Source organism: Lynx rufus, unplaced genomic scaffold, assembly GCF_022079265.1.
Source record: "Lynx rufus isolate CCGP_SWC_20201006 ecotype Redwood Valley unplaced genomic scaffold, mLynRuf1.p SCAF_8, whole genome shotgun sequence".
Taxonomy (NCBI): Eukaryota; Metazoa; Chordata; class Mammalia; order Carnivora; family Felidae; genus Lynx; species Lynx rufus.
In genome coordinates, this window is record NW_025814896.1 from 96,335,264 (window position 1) to 96,356,221 (window position 20,958).

At 38.0% G+C, this 20,958-nt stretch overlaps 1 protein-coding gene across 7 annotated transcripts in view; it reads left to right on the forward strand.

Annotated features, from left to right (window-relative positions):
• Positions 1-20,958, forward strand: part of CTNNA2 (catenin alpha 2) — a 966,176-nt gene that overhangs the window by 871,750 nt on the left and 73,468 nt on the right. For all 7 annotated transcript variants that reach the window (XM_047068620.1, XM_047068618.1, XM_047068619.1 and 4 more), the window contains 2 exons: positions 5,576-5,727; positions 15,101-15,214. In XM_047068620.1, coding sequence (XP_046924576.1) covers positions 5,576-5,727; positions 15,101-15,214 — 266 coding nt within the window. The remainder of the gene's footprint in view (positions 1-5,575; positions 5,728-15,100; positions 15,215-20,958) is intronic.

Below are 20,958 nucleotides of genomic sequence, written 5' to 3' on the forward strand. Positions count from 1 at the left end.
TAAATTCATCATGAACATCTTGGTGTGACACGGTATGTCTCCATGTCATCTTTGAAAACATTAAATAACTCAGTGTAAAAATGGAACATTTAAATATATGTAGGAATAGGTGGAGAGACAGAGATAAGAAGTATAGGCAGGTGTCTCAAGTTTGTGTTTGTATCTTACTGACTGAGCCACCCAGGCACCCCTATGTGTTTGTATCTTATAAAGATTTTAGAGCCTGTCCGTATTAAAGGAAATCATTGGAGCATTTGTAGTTAGACATGGACCTTTTAGATGGTTCCTCAGGGGCAATTGGTTGGCTGTTCATTTCCACTACCTCTAGTTAACCTTGGATTTTGCTCTGATGGTTGTCAGCAGTCCTATTTGCATCTTTAGGACAACTTCTTGTTCATTTTACTGATTCACCCCGTGCTCTGAAACATCACCCCTGACGTCTCTCTGGAGGATTCAGTCCAGATCTTCTGCACCTCTGGTTTAGGATCTCAATAGACAGTAGAATGAGGCGACCTTGGTTTTTATATGCATGCTGAACTCTGATTTCATTACTCTTGGAATGTCATCATTCTGTGGCCTAGTGTGCACTCTGAATACAAAAGTATAGCAAGAATTTACAAGTTTATTTCCAACTTTGATCACCCTTTCAGAATATAAGCTACAAGAGCAATTCACTATTTCTGATAAATAACAGTAAAGTGGTGTATACATTTTTGGATGTAATTCAGAAAGTAAAAACTTCTATTTATGTAACCCTATGCCAGAAATTCTGTTAATATATAATGTGCTAATCACAAAGGCAATACTGTGTTTTGTCCTAATTACTGGGAAGCAGAAGCAGCATCATATTTGAAGTAGTTTGAGACTTTTTTCTAGTTCAATATTACTTTGGGGATATTTGATTTTTCAGATACTACCAGAGGCGTTAGAAAAATTCATAGTTTAAAGTCTTAGGTTCTGTCAAGAATCATTGTTCTATAAACTTGTGTTTTTCCGTCTTATCACTTTAAAAAACAAAACAGGGGGTACCTGTGTGGCTCAGTCAGTTAAGCATCTGACTTCAGCTCAGGTCATGATGTCATGGTTTGTGAGTTCAAGCCCCACATTGGGCTCTGTGCTGACAGCTCACAGCCTGGACCCTGCTTCAGATTCTGTGCCTCCCTCTCTCTCTGCCCCTCCCCTGCTCTCCCTTGCACTCTCTCTGTCTCTCTCTCTAAAATAAACATTCAAAAAATTAGAAAAAGATAAAAAACAAAACTGGATAAAAACTAAACAGGAAAGAGCAACAGCATGGAGAGAAAATGTGTATTGGTTAAAGAGCAGTTGACTAAGCCCTCAATAAATAAGTATTGAATCTACTTAAGAGCTGAGCATGGAGAAAGTTTCTTAAGGTTCAGATCCAGAAAAACACTGATTTGAGGTAAGAGAAATGGATGCCTTATCAGTTACAGTAAATCAAATCAAATTGAATCAGTTCAAGTTCTGGGTTTTACCAGGTTGAATATAATAAGATTGTTGGAATATTAAGGATAAATTGAGATCTGAGCCCCCACTGGTGAAGTGAAGATTCTGCACCTCCTCCTCCACCATTTTTCCTCCTTAGAAGGTTGATGTTCCATACTGTTCTGTTCCAATGTTTTTATCAAAGGGCTTTGTTTTTCTTCCTCTTCTGACAATGCCATGTCCATAACACTGTTGTTCATACCAACATGCCACTTCCTAAATCTTCCTAGAGAAGATTCTGTACTCCAGCTGGAGCAAACAGAATGCCTTTCTCTAAACCTGGGGTTTCAGAGAAGTCCTGGGCAGGTTTTGGGCCCCAGAGCATCCCTTATGGAAGTAGTCCCTTTAGATGTTAGCTTTCCTTTTTCTCCCTTGGGCACAGAATCAGACCTAGAAGCTGGTAGAGAAAGTTAGCAGGTCACCTGCTGCATTGTGCTCCTCCCCAGCTCTTCCTCAGGGTGACCTTGTACAAGCAGAACAAAGCCACATGACAAGCTGATCTCCCCTTTTATACTCCATCAAAGGTCTTCATGAAAATAGAAATGTGTGCCCAAGAGCCGGGGTCCAGTGGGTGAGTACTACCTAACTCAATTCTCCAGCAGGCAGTTATTAAGGTTGAATATTAGGCGTGTGATCACAGTCACAATTTCTGAGGGACTTCCTCACACAATACTGTTGATCAATGGGGCGCCTGGGTGGCTCAGTTGGTTAAGCATCCGACTTCAGCTCAGCTCATGATGTCACCACTCAGAGCTCGAGCCCCACATTGGGCTCTGTGAGCCTGGAACCTGTTTAAGATATTCTCTCTCTCTCTCTCTCTCTCTCTCCCTCCCTCCCTCCCTCCCTCCCTCCCCATCCCCCACTCTCACTCTCAAAAATGAATAAACATTAAAAATATTGTTGATCATATTGTTTTGTATTACATTCTGATAGATGAGCTAGAACTTTAATTTTGTCAGAGCCTTATTCTGTAAAAAAGCACAGCCATAAGGATAATATGTTGATCTTTTTAAAATATATGAATCATGAAAAGATTCAAAGATAAAAAAAGGGACAGAGACTAATGTAACTGAGACCTTGCTTCTACCCTGAGGTATAACAAATATTAACATTTTGCAATATCTGATTCATATTATTATTTCCTTAAGAATTAAGATACACTTGAAGCCTCTTTACGACTCCTACCTAATCCCATGGCCCTCTGTCCCCTCAAGGACAACCACTATACTTAAGGTGGTATATATTCTCTCAGAACATGTGTCATAAAAATATGTATGTTTAAATTATGCACGGTACCCTCATGTGTATTTTTAAATTTCTCACAAATGACATCTCTTTTCGGTTTGCTCTTCCCAGTCAATATTTTGAACTTAGGGACTTATTCTCTTGACTATACTGGCTGTCTCCCGACTTATATCCCTAAGTCCATTTTATTCCATCCTGATGAACTGCCCATGAGCCTAGAGTTAACAGCTCACTATGTCTCCCCAGCCTCCAACTTAGTGGCCTTGACAGCCCTGGGATACCGCTGATTAGAAGGGATCTCTTGAAGCTGTTACTTTTATTCCTAGGTTTAATATAACTCTTTTTAACTCTTGGAGTACTCAACCTGTTAAGAAGAAGCTATAACTGTAGAGAAAAGGTGTTCCTGTGACTCCGATGTACTCAACATTCCTAATAAGTACCTCTTTAGAAGTCAGCATTTGGCCATGCCCTAGAAAATGTCTCAGCTCACCAGTCGGGACTGGAAAGCTTCATTTTATTAGATTTTGTCAAAGTGTCAGAATGATGTGTGCCCATTTTGACTCCCATCTACAGTAGAAGGATTCCCTTTTTTCCCACATGCTTGGTGAGAGGGGTGTTAATAAGCTTTAGTTTGTTTGCGCATTCCAACAGGTATGCAATGCTATCTCACTGCCTATGCTGTAAGTTTTACAGTTATTAATGACATAAAACATCATGTGTTTATCAATAATATGGGATTGAGTATTTTTGTGAATTACCTGTTCTAATCCTTTGTCTATTTTTCTATTTTTTTTGCCTTATTCATTTGTAGTAGTATTTTTTCTTTTATATTAGAGAGGAAGTGCCAATGGAGGCTAAGGCAGAGGGAGTGAGAATCTTACGCAGGCTCCATGCTCAGTGAGGAGACTAACACGAAACTCGATCCCACAACCATGAGATCACGACCTGAGCTGAAATCAGGAGTCAGACACTCAGCCAGCTGGGCCACACAGGTGCCCATGTAGGAGTATTTTACGTACATGTAGGCATAGTAATTGTCATATAAACAACAAGGACAAAACTTCAGGCAGCTAACTGCTACTGATTGTACCATTCAAATCTGTAAAATTGTGAATGGTCATGATGGCAGCTTAGACATCAAATAGAATGAAATTGATATTGAGAATTTTCAGTTGAGGAAAGGAAGGGGATTTGTAATTTCGTTTAAGAAAGATACTCATGTGAAAATGCCAAATACATATAGCAATATTCTCACGCTTAGGGAGGTGAATTGCAATGATTGAGATTATTTAGTCATGTAAAACAGTTTGTTCCCGACACAAATGGATAGCTGAAATGGCCTTAGTTTAATGTGGTAGTTTTTAGACATACATTTTTATTTGATTTTTGCAGCAGTACAACTCAATGTCCACCAATTCCTTTTATGCAAAAGCAGTGCAAAGGCACAAATGAAAAATGCAAATGGTATAGAGAACCAATCATAGTAATTCACTCACAGAAGGAAATTCACCCCATGTATACTTTGGTTTTGATCATGTCTATTGAAAAAATGGTTACTCTGTTTTCCTGTAATCCTCCTCTTTTTTTTAAAATATACTTTTTAACATTTGGCTTTTCCTAGTAGAAATACGTTTTTCGAGGAATGTTTTATCTTGAATACTTTGACCCTAGAAAGTAATTTAGCAGAGTTTCTCACACTAGGGATTAAAATGGATGTTAAAATATCCACAGAGGGTGAAAACAAGTATAAAGACGAATCAGGCATGAATGTTCAGAAATGGAAAATAGATGAATGATGTTTCTATTTTATTGTCCTTGTAAATAAAATGAATTGTGCTTTTGGCTTTAATTTGCCATGTGAATTGATTGTTACAAAATAAAAGCTGAAAAAATTGAATTATAATTTTTGAGAATCAGTGAATCAGCAGCATTTTTGTTTTAAGTAGCCAGTGGAAGTGTTCCAGACATTCCACTAAATTTACTTTCTGCAAACCTCCAGTGTGTATGTAGGTGTCTTTGTGTAAAGAAAGAGGTGCTAACATTTTAGAAATTCATATATGCTTTTCTTTCACATCAGCATGGTCCTGGGAGTATGGAACAAAATAAACTTCATCTTTGAGCCCACTGGGCTCTAACCCTAGGCTTTGTGCAGGAGTATCCTGGGATCCCTTCTCCCCTCTTGTATGGTCTTTCCATAAGCCTCCACCCACTACCATCCCCCACCTCTAATCTCAAGTCCTGTATCAACAAAAGTGGGAAAGATTGGATCACTTCATTCACACATTACTATGAAGTCATATAGGTTAAGGTCTGTTACTCACTCATCACCTATGACTTTAGCGTATGATACTAGTTATATACTTATAGAGGCTTTCTGAGGGCCAAACACCATCCAGTAAATGTGTATGTGTTATCTCATTGAAACTTAAGATAGGACCTCCTATTTTATAGACAAAGAAACAGGTTTAGAAGGAGTTGAGAAAACTTGGCCAAGGTTTCAGAGCTAGTAACCATCAGAAGTCAAATTCAACTCAGGTTAGGAGAACATGAAATGTATATGTATGCACACTATACCACCCTACCCTGAGCAAGTTTCAAAAACTTGCTGTTGTATACCATCACCATTCATGGAGTAATGATTTGCTTTCTCTGCTGAAGGTAAGTGATACAAAGACCACTAAACTGGATCCATCCCACTGACCAGGTAGGCAGACAGCTCCATTGAACAGTTGGAATAACTGGAGTGTGCTGCCTTGCACAAGGGCTGGAAAAGGAAGCATGAAAGAAAGATCGCATAATCCACTGTTTCTCACTTTGTTTAACGCAGTGATGCCACGCTTTGCTGAGCAAGTAGAGGTTGCCATTGAAGCCCTGAGTGCCAACGTCCCTCAGCCATTTGAAGAGAATGAGTTCATTGATGCCTCTCGCCTGGTATATGATGGTGTTCGAGACATCAGGAAGGCTGTGCTGATGATCAGGGTATGTAAGGCCTCTATCGCTTGGAGCTGATCAGAGCTTCTTGTAGGGATCCCAAAGAATTTACTTTTGGTTATTCCATTGCTTAATTTAACTTGTTAAGCTGCTTGGCTCCTCATTTAGTCACACAAGGGGGACTACTCAGACGAAAGGGACAAGTGATCCAACAAGCCTAGATTCACGCTGAATAACCTGAAAAGTGATGTCTTTCCTGTTTCTGGCATGCATTTTGGTTTAAATTTGATACTAACTTTCAGGTACTCTTGCTGTTATCTGTGTGGTCCTCTGACTAATGTTATTTTCCCATTAGGATCAGAAAGCCATGTGATGGAAAGAAATGAAGATTATCCAGTTTAATAGTATCAATAATAATAATATGAAACAGTTACATTATCCTTGTAACTAATAATTAAGACCTGATAAATAAGGCTGCATAATCTTGCAGCAAACCACCCCCCACCCATGGCTCACCCTACTACCTTCCCGTTATCAGTTTGTCAGGTATGAGCCTTCCAAACCATTGTCCAAGTAATTATTTAGAGGTATATGCTAGAAAAATACAAAATATAGTAGATTTAAAAACTCAACATAACTATTATTTCCAACTGGCTTTGTTCACCCACAATGTGCCTTCATTTATCTGTATTAAGACCTATAGCCTACCTTGTTCCATTTCATTGCTCCATAATATTTCATTGTAAGATATTTTTTTCTCCTCATCTTACCAACAATTTGGCATAGTTTGCAAACAATTTTCTTACCCATAGAACTCATTCTTAAACTGAAACATTCAAAAGCAAAATTGATGACACAAATACATTTGTGACTATTATGACTGAAGCAGAGATGGGGCTTCTGCAGTGCCAATCATAAGCACATGTTGTCCGATAGCAATATAATGTCAGCCACAATTGTAAGTTTAAATTTTCTAGTGGACACACTGAAAAAAAAAGAAGCAAGTAAAATTAATTTTAATAATATATTTAACTTAACCAAGTGTATCCAAAACATAATAATTTTTGACACATGGTATGAGCTACATTTAAAGTTGTCACTAGCTCATTGTAGCTCATGTCTACCATATTGGATGCAACAGCCTGGATTGTATTTTCACCTTCGTCCTCTAACGTTGTCTCAAAAGCTGCTCAATAAAACCATGAGATATCTACTGAGTGCATTTTGAAAAAAACTCTCTCAGGGTGATCACTGGACATCTAAACTAATATCTCCTCAAACATTGCAAGACAGTAATGACCAAATAATGTCTGTGGTATATTGTTCTCTCTGGAAAATATATACCTGGTCTTTTGAGTATTTTGTATATGTCATTAATTCTCCCCCAAATCCTGGTATGTTTGAAGTCATTAAATTCATGAGTGGTCCTCTTCAACTGTGGTATCCAGAGTGCACCTTGATGCTTCCATGGTAATCTGAGCAGGTGGAGTAGAGTATCACCAAGAAGAGTCTCTCTTCCCTCTTGGTATCTGTGCTTCTCCTGAAACGATCACCAAACTCCTTCACTTGGGAGTGAAGCATCTTAGAATTTTCTTCCCTTTAAATTCAGCTTGACTGTTTTCATGTTAACTAGGTCTGCCTTTCATAATAATTTTATGATCAATTCAAAGTGTTCAGATCATTGCATAAGTTGTATCAGATGACACTAATTACACTTAACAATGTGGAGTTCAAATTTGGAATTTGGAGACTATCGGTTGTATTTCCTGATCTTCTAACTTGCCCGTTTTAGATCTGTCAACTTCATCACCTTTCAAGATTTGGCTGAGACCTTCTTTCTTCAAGTTTTTTTCCATCAAAAATTCTGTCACTCTCTTTTAACTTCTGTAACTTTCTGCTTGCTACAGTGTTTATTACATTATTCCCTTTTATGTCGATTACCTTCTTTAGACTGAAATTTTGGAAAGCAAAGCTTGTATTTTTATTTTCCCTGCACTGTGGTGCATTTTCTGGCGCTTTATGTGCACTGTATGTGTGGTGGTGGTGGAAACAGATACCTGGGGAGATAGGAAGGTGACAGAGAGAAAAGGGATGAGAATTGGAGGAGGAGAAGCCAAAGAGAAAAAGGCAGGCTTTTAAACCTATAAGAAATTAGAGCATTTTTTTCCATTACATACTAACTTGTGAAATAAGGTAATAGACCATGAGAGTTATGTTTTCAAAGCATTTGACACTAAATCCCACTATAATGCTCCAGATATATTCCCTCTTTTGCCATTTTTCTGCTTTGTTAGCCTTCACATTTTTGTGACAACCATTCATCTGGGAGGCTGAGGAAGTTTATAGCCATCATTCATTTATTCATTCGTGAGCTGTAAAAAAACATAATTTTAGATAAAATGCCATATCTTTGTTTCATGTAGTGTCATTCCTGCATCTCGACATTTCAAGTGATTTGATCAGATGGATTTCACACCACTTAAAACTTAAGAGAGAAATGTACAGTATGTACAAATTGTTATTTTTAAAATCCTTCTCCGTTCAGCACCCACATGGCTCCATCTTGTACTTAATTTCTTGGTTTACTTTCCTAGTACAATGATTAGGTCTACTTAAAAATCCACTGCACTAAGTCTGAAAGAAAGACAGTGAGATGAGTAGAGCTGTTTCTTTCCCAGCAAATCTGGCCATGCCCCCTTCCCTCCCAAAGTGTTGATGATACTTTGTAAAAAGTATAATTCCTCCCCCCACCTCACCCCTGAAAATAAATGCATCATGGATCCTGAAGGGTTAAGTGCTCCATCACCTTGCCTCTCACTAATCAATACATATTTAATGTGATGTGGTCCAGGCACTCCAGGGCAGCTCCAGACAACCCTCTGAAGTAGACAAAACTTGCCCTTTCTGTACCCCAACCTCACCTTTCAGGACCCCACTTCTCTCTTGGAACAGGTATAGTCTGCTGTGAGACTAGGTTTTGTTTACTTCTTGGTGAGACTTGTCCTTGGTAATCTATCAGCCAAGAAGGAGTTTTCTAATTACCCCAGCTGGTAATTTAAAAAAAGGAATACACCTGATGGTCGTTATTTGCAGTATTTATATCCTGTAACCTTGCTGTGAACTTTGAGTTAGAGAATACTGAAACATTGTTCCAAAGGGAACATTGTTAGGTTCCTGTGAGCCTCTGTTTACATTCTTATCCGCTGATCAATATATAACTGTGTTTTATATTTTTATATTTTATGTTTTTGCTTAAAGACACTTTATTTAATACATGGTGCTGACTCATTAACATTGAACTCACAGCCAGCCTCACTATAATTCATTCCTGAAGGAAGCTCATCTAACACAAGCATTTTCTCTGTAAGGTGCATCACAACCTTCTTACACTTAGGAACACTAAATAACATGTTAGCACTGTACTTGCAAGACATTTTAAGCAGAGGAAAAAAATGAATGCTTATTTATAGCGTCAAAGCTGAAACAGAAAGGCAGAGCCTTGTGCTATGTGACCTCAGCTGGGAGCACACAGATTAGGTGTCTCAAATTTTTTTGCCACGTTGTACTTGTCTGTGAAAAACTACCCAAACACTGATTTGGGGATTACAAAGAAGCTTTGGTGAGTAGGCAAATTCACAAATAAGGAATCTACAGGTAATGAGAACCAAGTTAACATTTAAGAGTTAGACATTTAATATGGGAAATTAAGATAACTGGGTAGGGTAGAAGGAGGTAATATCTTGGTGTTAGGATATCGCTATAAAAAAAACGGTAATTTCTTCTCATAACAATAACCCTGAAAAAATCTTTTATGATATCTATATTCTTTTATAATGTAATTGGAACCCATTAATTTGGCTGCACATGATACTTTTGAAAGCAGGTCACAGAAACAGTAGTGCCTGGGTTCAGATAAAAGTCTAAAGTTTAGGGGCGCCTGGGTGGCTCAGATGGTTAAGCATCTCACTTTGGCTCAGGTCATGATCTTGCGGTTCGTGGGTTCAAGTCCTGTGTCAGACTCTGTGCTGACAGCTCAGAGCCTGGAGCCTGTTTCGGATTGTGTGTGTGTGTCTCTCTCTCTCTGTGCCCCTCCCCTGCTCGCTCTCTGTGTCTCTCTCAAAAATAAATAAACATTAAAAATCAATAAATAAAAAAATAAAAGTCTAAAGTTTAACTTGATCTATCCCAAGCTGTGCCTGAAAGGGCCCTTGGGGCATTGTAAGATGTTTTAAAATTTCAAGGGAAACATGCAGATGTCTCTCCGATATTGTTGGAAATATTAGCCAAAAGTAGTTCACGGTTTAAACACTAGGTTGGTGTATTTGTTTTAATAACATCCTGTATTTGTGAAGCTGGGCTTTTGGTGGTTGCTGTGAGAAAAAGGAAACTCAGTGGATGTTCAGTTGTATTCCAGGATTTGAGAAGTCATGTTGTTAAGTCTAATCAACTTAACCCATTTTTGTGATTTAACTGCTTCATCAACAGAACTGTTAGGCTTGTCGCTGTTTCGTTTGTTTTGTTTTGTTTTGTTTTATTTTTAGCCCAGAGGCATCTTGAAAAAGATGACTGAGACACAGTGCTTCAAGCAATAAAGTTTGAGGACCTATGGCTTAAGTATTTGGGCATCACTGGCACACTGATTTTCATCTCTGCTTCAGTTTGCTTATCTGCAAACGAGGACAAATATGGCCATAGCTATAAAGTACTAGCATACAACTGGCAGTAGTTTCCCAAGAAATATTTTCTCTCATTCTGCTGGGGTAAAGTTTCTTATTACAATCCATTAACGAAATAGAATTTGTCAAGTAAGTTAACAATATTATTAAAATGGCAGGGATTAGAGTTACTCATCAGAGCTAGAAAATAAAGAGTTGAGGAGACTTCAGAAACAACTTTGGTGGCAAAATTGATATTCCTCTTGCAGATCGCTATTATCCAGTTAATTAACATGGTTCCATAAGGTTCCTCGTTTTGTTTTCCTAACCCAAGTAATTAGAAATAATGTCTTATGATTTTAAGAAAAATTCGGCAATTTTGTCTTGGTTATCTGTTCATTAAGTATTTATTTAAAGCTTACTAGATGCCCCACACTGTTAGAGGGACCCTGAATGCAGAGGTGAACAAAACGCATCAAGAGATGTATATTCCTCTGGTGGAAGACAGAAAATAAGCAAGGAGATAGAACATGTCAGTTATTGTGCCATGGGGAACACAAGCAGTATAAGGGGATAGAACACAGGACGGGTATTCGTTTTATGAAGGATGGTCACTGATTGAGTGGCATTTGAGAATAGACGTGGAGGAGGAGGAAACAAGCTATAACAATATTAGAGGAAATGTGTTCCAGGTGGAAGGAATGGCAGGTGCAGACTAAGGACCATGCTGAATGAGATGGGAGCCATTGAAGTGTTCTAAGCTGACTTAGATCTTCCAGGGATCTTCACCCTAAGAGTAGACTGTATGTGGAAAAAATAGAAGCAAGGAGATCAATCAAGAGTCTTTCAGAATGACGCAGGATAGAGATGCCAATGGCCAGTCAGTCCTGACTGAGGTGACTTTGCTCTACATTGACTTCAGGGAAATGTAATTCTGTTTTTTCCATTCCATTGGTATAGTCATTCTGCTTGGGAAATCCTTCTTCATGCATCACCCGAACTCTCTTGTTGCCTCTCCATGTCCTCCTCATCTTTCTGTTCCTAATGAAACTCTCATATGCATTTGAGCCTTTATTTTAAATGGGCCTCAATATATTTTTCATGTGTCCTGGTGAAACAACTCTAAATCCCTCTGTCTTTTCTCATTTTGCTTCTCTCCAGAAACTGTTTTAGAGGATACTGAGCATTTGATTAGGAGCCAGAGGCAAGCGGATTGGTCCTTTTCTGCAACTGGCATGTGTTGTGACCCGCCTGGACAAGCACATGATTTTCTTGAGCCTGTGTAATAGGCACAAGAAAATCTCATAGACTCTTAGAGGGGGCAGATTTTAGAGACCAAATACTTTAATTGTGTCATTTTTCAAATTAAACCCACTTTTGCAGTCTAACAATCAGATAATAGACCTAGGGAACCGAGAGTAGACCCAAAGTGGTTCTTGATTATTGTAAAAAAGTCTTCCCTGGGAGCACAGAAAGACAGAATTGAGACTTGACCCTCAGAGTCCAGCCTCCAATCTAGTGAATTACACATTTTGGTGATTCTTTTTACTCTATAAGACTACCTAATGATATAAGTCCTATTATCTCTGGGCCCATTTGCAGACCTTCACTATTTTTCCATGTCTCCTTTAATGTATGGGGATCTTTGAGCAACTGACACATAACACTGCTACTTTTTAAAATGAATAATTCAAGAAAAAAAAAAACAGTGCTTTCATGCAATTAACAAAATGAACATGCACACAACTTTTTAGAGAGAGAGAGAGAGCAGAAGAGAAGCAGGGAGAGAGAATCTTAAGCAGGCTCTACGCTCAGCCAAGAGCCTGACATGGGGCTTGATCCCATGACACTGGGATCACAACCTGAGAGGAAATCAAGAGTCAGATGCTCAACAGACTGAGCCACCCAGGCACCCCGCACAGAAACATTTATATGGGTGACTTGGATGGGTTTGCTGCATGATTAAGGCACAAGAAAATATTTTAAGCTCACCCATTTGCCTGGTGTTACTTGTGATGGTTACAGGCATAGGCCCTGAGCCCCCTCAACTTGCTAGGTGTAACACCCTGGAAAACTGACTTGACTCTGAGTCTGTTTATGCATCTGTAAGATGGGGATTCAATGTATTTCATTAGGTTTTTACATGGAGTAAATCCTTTAGCTGAATGCTCGGCCCATAGTGGTTGGTAAAAAATTATTCCCATTATTATCATTGCAGTTGGTATTGGGTATATATTTTGTTAAGCATAATAATTATCATTATCACATATTACTTTAATTCACTTTTATCATTTACAAAGCATTTTCATATATGTTTTATCCTACAATCCTGAGAGGTAGATGGGACAAATAGGAATTATGATCTCCATTTTATGAGTGAGAAGATAGAGAAGCAGAAAAACTGTACATGACTTGCCAAAGACACACAGTTTGTGAGTGGCAAAGTTAGGCCAAAAACATTCCAGTTCCCTAGGTCCACTTCCAGGTTTTTTGTGTTTTGGGCTTTTTGTTTCTGGGTTTTTTTTGTTTTTTGTTTTTTGTTTTTTTAAACTTTGTTTTGGTTCCCGAGCCATAGTCACTTGAATGAAAGCTCATCATTATTAACCGTATGATGCCAGGTTGTGTTTGTCATTGACTCATCTACTAAACACACAGATCATTGAAATGTTTGGACACAGTGCTATAGGCACTGTCATATTTTCCCTTTTTTTCTGTTGAGTGAGGTTTTTCATTTTACTTTTCTCTCTCCTTTTGAAAAACTAATGATGAAAAGCACTTGAAATCTTGTCATCTCATCCGTCAGCAGAATTTACCAACTTGCTGTAATTGTTCTCTAGTACATTTCAGAAGAGTGAAAAATGATCAGAGATTATTGTCTCTGTCCGCAATGAAAATACAACCAGTTATTTGAACCACGTTCTGCCCACCCCACCCCTCCTTTAGTTAATAAAGTATGGGAACAAAACCTCTTTCTTCCCTCTTTCTTTTAATAATTCTGTGAAAGAAAATTGAACATCTGTAGATGACTGGGTGAATATTAATAGGGTTGATGGAGAGAGAGAAGGAAAACAAGAAGGATATGCCAAAGCTTGGAAAATTACTACACATAAGGTGATATTGGCATGAAGACCCCATTTTATGCCTGTCTGACCAATCTCAAGGCTTCATCAATAACCACACCTGATTAATTACAGTGAGGTAGCCAAAGAAACCAGCAGAATAAAAATGTGCCCTTTTGGATGAGGAATGGGTACCTGTATCATCAGTACTGCTGTGGTCTATTTCTTCCTTTTGAAATACAGAGCCCTGGGAGATGGTGTTACTGTGTGCCAGGAGGCAGTTTGTGGGTGACTGTCAGATCTCAGTCTAATGACCATTGATCTAAGAATGTCACACTAATGCGCTGTGTCCCCTTTGTGAATCATCCCCACCACCTCCGAGTTCATCTTCTTAGAATTAACAGAGATGATAGTCTACGGTACATGCTGCAAAATTTAGAAAGTTTTGAGCAGGTATAATCTCTCATGCCTCAGTTTCCTTATCTGTAAAGTGGAGAAAATGGTGTCTGCATGATAGAACTGTTAAGAAAATGGTATGAATTAGTATATGTAAAGTGCTTAGAGAAGATAGGCATTGGCACATGAAAACCACTTAACACATGTTATCTATTATGGTTATTAAAGATGGGGAGTATTTTTATTTCTGGATTTGTAGATTAATTCATACACTTTTTTCTGACACTGGACGGGATCTTCATGTAACTACCCACTTTAAAGACATTCTATAGCTGCAATTCTTACCTGATTCATAAGGTGAAAAAGTTAGACACAATTGGGCACTTGTGTCTAAATTCTAATTCTGTTGTTAACTGGGTTAGGGACATTGGACATGTTGTTTCTCAGAACCTTGGTGTTCTTATCTCTAAATAGAGAATGATCCTTATTTCACTGTGCTTGGTTTTAGCTAAATTGATACTATGTATGAAAGAGTTATTTAATCCTTTGTAGTTGTGTAGTAATTGGTGGCTTTACTTTTTAAAAGTGTTTGAATGAATTGATTTCAAAATCCTAAGAAATTATGATGGAAAACACTTTTTAAATGCCTATTATATGCTAGACACTCTACACAAAGAATATTACTTAATCTTCACAAAAATCACAGAACAACTTTTATCAATATCACAAGGGAGGAAACCAGAACTAAGAGGATTTTACCAGTAGTCACACAGGGGTTCATATTCAGGCAGTCTTGAGTCTGGAATCCATAGTCGCAACCTGTACAGTATAAAATTTAGTGACCACATCAGATACTTCATCTGGAATAACCATTGGCTTGGAGATTATTTTCACTATCAAGACTAAAAAAGTCTGGGAATAGAGCAAAAAGGGTATTATAGACCACATATAGGTATAACTTTTGTTGGTGGTGGTTATTTTCTATCTTAAATAGATTTCTATGGATGGAAAAAACACAAATATAGTTTGTCTTAAAACTAGAAAGCATGTCATGTCAAGAGTTCAATAGCATTTTAATACCTACAGGAGGAAGAAATAAAGTATATATTTTTTAAAAGGTAAACTGGGGCAGCTAGATTTTTCTGACTCCATTGCAGCCAGCACCCCCCTCCATAACTCCCTACATGTAACTGCCTACAAGCTCTCTTTCCCGGGAGCCACTTAGCCTTATCTGCCACAAAGTATATGGGTGGCATTGAGGGTTATCAGTTTAGAATATGCTGATTCTTCTCCTTTCCTTTGTACTTTTAGACCCCAGAAGAACTAGAAGACGATTCTGACTTTGAGCAGGAGGATTATGATGTGCGCAGCCGGACAAGTGTTCAGACTGAGGATGACCAGCTCATTGCAGGACAGAGTGCACGGGTGAGTGGACATCCAGGACTTGGGTTCATGCACCGGGGCTATTTACACCACATTGATTTGAGGGTATTTCTGACCAGAGTCTTGGAATCCCAGAGATTCATAGCTCAGAAGTCTGCCTTCTTACTTGTGGTTGTTTTTAGGAATTCATATTATTTTTTTTAATTTTTTTAAAATATTCATTTATTTTTGAGACAGAGAGAGACAGAGCATGAATGGGGAGGGTCAGAGAGAGAGGGAGACACAGAATCCGAAGCAGGCTCCAGGCTCTGAGCTGTCAGCACAGAGCCCAATGTGGGGCTTGAACTCACGGATCATGATATGACCTGAGCCGAAGTCGGACGCTTAACCAACTGAGCCACCCAGGCGCCCCACAATTCATATTTTACACAATGGAAATAACCACTAGTGCTTCTGATTCCTATTAACTCCATTTTCTCTCCATCACTTGAGACTTAGCAGCCACATCACTCCAAACAATTTAAGAGTATAGTGGATTTTATTGGTTTGGAATCATGAATAGATAGTTCAACAGCTAAGGAACACATGAATACTCAGATCTTGTATTGGCACAGACACCACAGTTCTGCTTGAGGTTGCCAAGCTTATTAACTCAAGAGGGAAGGACAAATGGAAAATTAGAGCGCTACTTTGTTATGGGCTCCATACTCTGTTCCATGTTCTGGCCTAGGGTCTCTGGTGAACAAGACCACATCTTTGAAATTGGTCCAAATTCATCAGAATAGAGAAGTAACTCCCCCTCCCTCTCGCTAATACCTGCTTATGGCCAGGGTGGTAGCCCTAGATCTGTCTGCCACATGATAGAAAAAGAAATTATACAGACATATTAGAAATATGCCAGTTTAAGGCATGGAGCAGGAAGCAACAGAAAGATTATTGCTCTGGCTGCCATTTGAACATTCCTGAACACTCAGTGACACTATCTACCAACAAAAGTGTTTCTAAGAGGATTCTGACCAATCCTATTAACTGTATCTCCTTGAGGGTAGATGCAGGTAATCAAGGCAAGTTTCAAGAGATTATATCCCTGGGGATTATAAAAGAGGGTGAGATTATCCTCCCTTTAAAGACTCAGTTTTTATAGGGTGAAAACAATCTCATTATATAGATTGAGTTCTTACTATATTCTAGTTAGAGTATTTTAATTCTCTATTAAGCTTTACTTTAGGAAAAATAATGTATAGGAAACATGAGTTTGTATACGAAGCATGAGTCTGAGTGATTTAGGACAGAGATTAGGAAACCCCAGAAAGCTCACACTGGTTTAGGAATTGTGAAAGAAGAGTAGACAGGGGAAGGGAAGAAAAAAAAAAAAAAAAAGAAAGTTAGAGAGGGAGGGAGCCAAACCATCAGAGACACTTAAAAACTGAAAATAAACTGAGGGTTGATGGGGGGTGGGAGGGAGGGGAAAGTGGGTGCTGGGCACTGAGGAGGGCACCTGTAGGGATGAGCACTGAGTGTTGTATGGAAACCAATTTGACACTAAATTTCATATTAAAAAAAAAAATAAAGCATAAATAAATAAACAGGACTCAAAGAGGACTAAACTTTATGTTAAGAAAATCTTTGTACTTATAACCCAATTTCTCTTTCATGCTTTATGCCCTGATACTCTCATCCAACAGTGAAATGATTCACAAGATATATAGATGGACATTGATAGGGGAAATACGAGGGTAAAAGCCAGAATATCAAAGATGCACTGGCTTTGGTTCAGACAGATTTGGTTTTGAATTGTAAAGAGTGGAATGAGGACAATGCTCCATTACCTGTTGCTTAATTGCTATGAGCCTCAGTCCTTTTATCTGTAAAATGTGAATAATAGACTTGATAGAATTCTTTTGAGGTTTAATTGCTTAATATTTGTAAAAAAATGAACAGAATACCTGACATACATTAAGTGCTCAATAAAGAATGACTGAAAATTGTCATCCTTTGGAAGAGAAATCATTTTGTATCACAGATTAGTGACAGTAGAAAAGTACACAAAAGAATATGAAGCCCCCTACTTGGCAAATCTTTTGTGGACTGTAATCCTTCCCCCACTTCCAATGTTGAAATTTGAGAAGTTCATTAAGCTGAGAGGCTTTGGAGCCTGTTTTGGCATAACACTAAATCATTTCATCCATCAGGTCAGTTCCTCTTCAGAATTAAATAAAACCAGCATTTTTGTGTCCATGACAAAGGGCAAATTTGAGTAATTCATCCAAACATTAATCAATTCAAAGTCAGTTTGATTGACTGAATGCAATTCAGTGTTGATACAGCCCGGTATCTTGTCTCAATGATCAAGGCATATTTACAACCCTTATCGTATTTTATAATCACCATCTTGTCAAAATGGCATTATTAGTCCCACTTCTTACAAGAATGTAGTCCCATTGTACTTCCATTTCATGCATCTTACATTAGGTATCAAGTCAATTAAGATGGGTGAAAACAGAAGTCAGATGGCACCTGTCTATATCATCTATTATATTTTTCACCCAGTAGGTGAAAAGACAATTGTTTTTTTTTTTAAAGGTTTTTCAGCATGAATTATGAACACAGTCCAGGATAGTAACAAAGTACCCCTATAATCCAGTACTTGGTGATTTGTCTTTGAGATCCATCATGTGGCCTGTGTGATTAACTTGCAGCAGACAGCATTAGTTATTGAGTCAGCCTATTTTAGCCTGTAATTATATGATGACAAATCAGAGACCTAGAATTATGGCTGTAAGTTGGAAATAAGAGGGTGCATTGAATTGCTGAGATGACAGATGGTCGAACTTTTGACCAGAGAAGTATGTTAACTTGGTCAAAATTGTGAAGGAGACCAAAGTTGTCTTTGACAGAGGTAGTTGCCCTTTGTATCAGTCAGTCCTTCCTTGTTAATGGCCTTATTTTTTGTTTGCATTCAGATAAATTCCTCCTCTCTGAAAGGGTAAATTAATCTATAAGGAGGTTAAGGTAGGAGAAAAGCTTTTAGTACCTACTCTAACATTGCTCCCAAATTCTGAAATTAGATTATTTCCTTTATGTGTCCCTATCTGATGCTCTCTACAGTATTTTGTTGAGAGAGGGAGAGGCAGAGAATTATCATACCCTGCTAAAATGTAGGAGGAATCAGACCCTATGATCCTAGACATGACATCTTAAAAACTGCTTCTTCACAGGTTGACGTAGTTAAAATTGGTCAATGAAAACTTTCGGGCACTTAACCTTAGTGATGGAATATATAATTTGGAGTCATACAGACCTGATTTTAAATATTGTCTTGATCAAGCTGTGTCTCTTTGGGCAACTTTCTTAGCCTCTCTACGCTTTATCTCTCTCTCCCTCTCCCTTTCTTTCTCTCTCTCCCTCTCCTCCTCCACTGTCTACCTCATGATGTCCGATTAGGAGAACTGCATGATAAAATTTGTATCATAAGATGTGTCACATAATATGAAGTTGATAAAGATGATGATGATGATAATTCTTATAGCATAAGGCAGTTTTTCATTAGAAGGCTGGTCAAATAATTTAACCTAAAAAAGCATGGACAATTTAGGAAATCATGAAAGTTTTTACTTGAATTAGTGGGATAATTAACTCAATTTTCCTGTTTACTTCTGGGCCTGAGACTGGTAAAAGTCAAAGGACCCACTCTTTAACTACTTATATTTATTATTCTGCTTTAAAACCAAGTGAGCAGAGATTGACACATTGAGTTTTAGCCCTTTTAATCACTTATTTATAAAGATGTACTTTAAGCCTAAATGTTAGACTCTTACTCTGGCTTAAGGAACTAACACTTGTCAGTTTGGAGGCTCATAGACTCCAAAAGTAATTTTTTTCTCTTTGAGATTGGAAAAATAATCATATCAAAAGCTCCTGAGATTTAGATTGAAGAAAAAATTCTGGGCAGAGTGATTGTTGGCTTGTATCAGTGATTTGCACTTTGGTTTAATAAGTAGAGTTTATAATTTCAATCACAAAAAAATGGTTGGCTCTTCAGAAGAAAAGCTGAGAGCCTGGGATCAGGAAGCAGGGAATTTTGTGGATTAAAGTCTCTGATGCCACAATATGGGGCCCCAGATCAGCCAATCTCTGGAGCTGTGCTTGGCTACTATGCATAGAACCAGCAGAAACTCTAAGACCACCCCAGGTGATCACATCACAGATACAGAAAAGCTGATTTGTTCCCTTTCCTCTTGGCCATGAAAATCATTTTTCTCATGTTGCCTTAGTTTGAGGGAATGAACAATTGCATATTATATATTTTCTATTCAACTTGATTTGAATGTAGTCATCTTTTTTTTTCCAGCTAAAACTTTAATGTGTTAACATTTCAAACTGCTGAGTTACATTGATAAGACCTAATTAAAACGCATGTGTTGAATTTTAATTTGATTAACTTGCAAATTTTGCAGTTTGTGATCTACTGTTTATAGATAACCTTTTTTTAAGATTCCAGTTTCAGAAAAGGTCAATTATGAATTTTTAAAAGCCAGGAGCATTTTAAGAATATTTAGGAAAAGGCTTTGGCTCATCGATAGCTACATAAGCAGAAGCAAATGTAATGACACTTGCACCCAAGTCACACACCATTAAGTGCATTATGTGGGTTGAGCACCCCTAGAGTCAAAATAACATGTTCTTTTGCAAATCTGCTTTGAAGGGGCCATTTTTTTTTCTTCAGAATTGTGCCCTTAGAAAATGTTTGTCAGTTCTAGTAACTTCTCTTGAACTCTGTTGATGCAGTGAGTGGAAAAATGGTTACACAGTCAATCAGAAGGTATATATTGAGCTTCTACTGTTTGCAGGATGCTGAGGCCTCTACCCTAAGGAAGCTCTGAGAGAAGTCAAAAGTAGGGCATCAATAGGAATTAGAGAGTAGAACAAGGCAGTTAATACTCAAATCCTAAATTATACAACTGAAACTCATGTGATAGAGTTCAAAGAAAAGTGTACACCCTTCAATGCACAAATTAACCCTTTTGAGACAATGAAAGTTTCATTGCTTTCCATCTGGGTATTGAATATAGAGTCTGAAGGTCTGGTGGGTAGTTTTACAGATTCTTCTAGAGAAAAGCACCTAATGAATGCTTTACATAATTCTAGTTAGGACTTCTGAGGTCTAAGTAAAACATGAATATCAGTTTTATATGAGGACGACAAATTAATCTAGGACAGCATCAGATCATCAGACAGGGATGCTTCAGGAAAAAAGTGCATATTTAACTTCTGCAAATCCATACCTATCTCAAATGCAATGGGATAGCTGTCTTGTTATTAGTACAGTATTTCATATTTGAATTTATAATCAACTCTTTGGTATATCAGCCACCTTTTTGATAGTTTTTAAAGTACTTTAAAATATTCTTCAAAAATACTACTTTAACCATATAGTATTTGTCCCAGTCTGACTTTTTAAATATGGATAGCAATTTGTGTATATGCACATGGACATACACATACACAGACACTCACATGTTAGTTATATAAAGCCACACACATGCCTGCATGGAAGTTTGTACACATGGCTATATATTAGTAAGATGTATCTGTGCAGCTACTTGTCTGAGGACACCTTCATGTAAATTATACAAAGAGATCCCTTACTCAGGCAAATAAAGTCTCATCTCTAGGATGTCCAGCCTGGTGAACAATGCTTGTGATTTCAGCAATACTTGCCCCACTGGAATGGGATCATTGTGTAGTGTCAAACCTGTATGGTTGTGCATGGTGATCCACTTGTA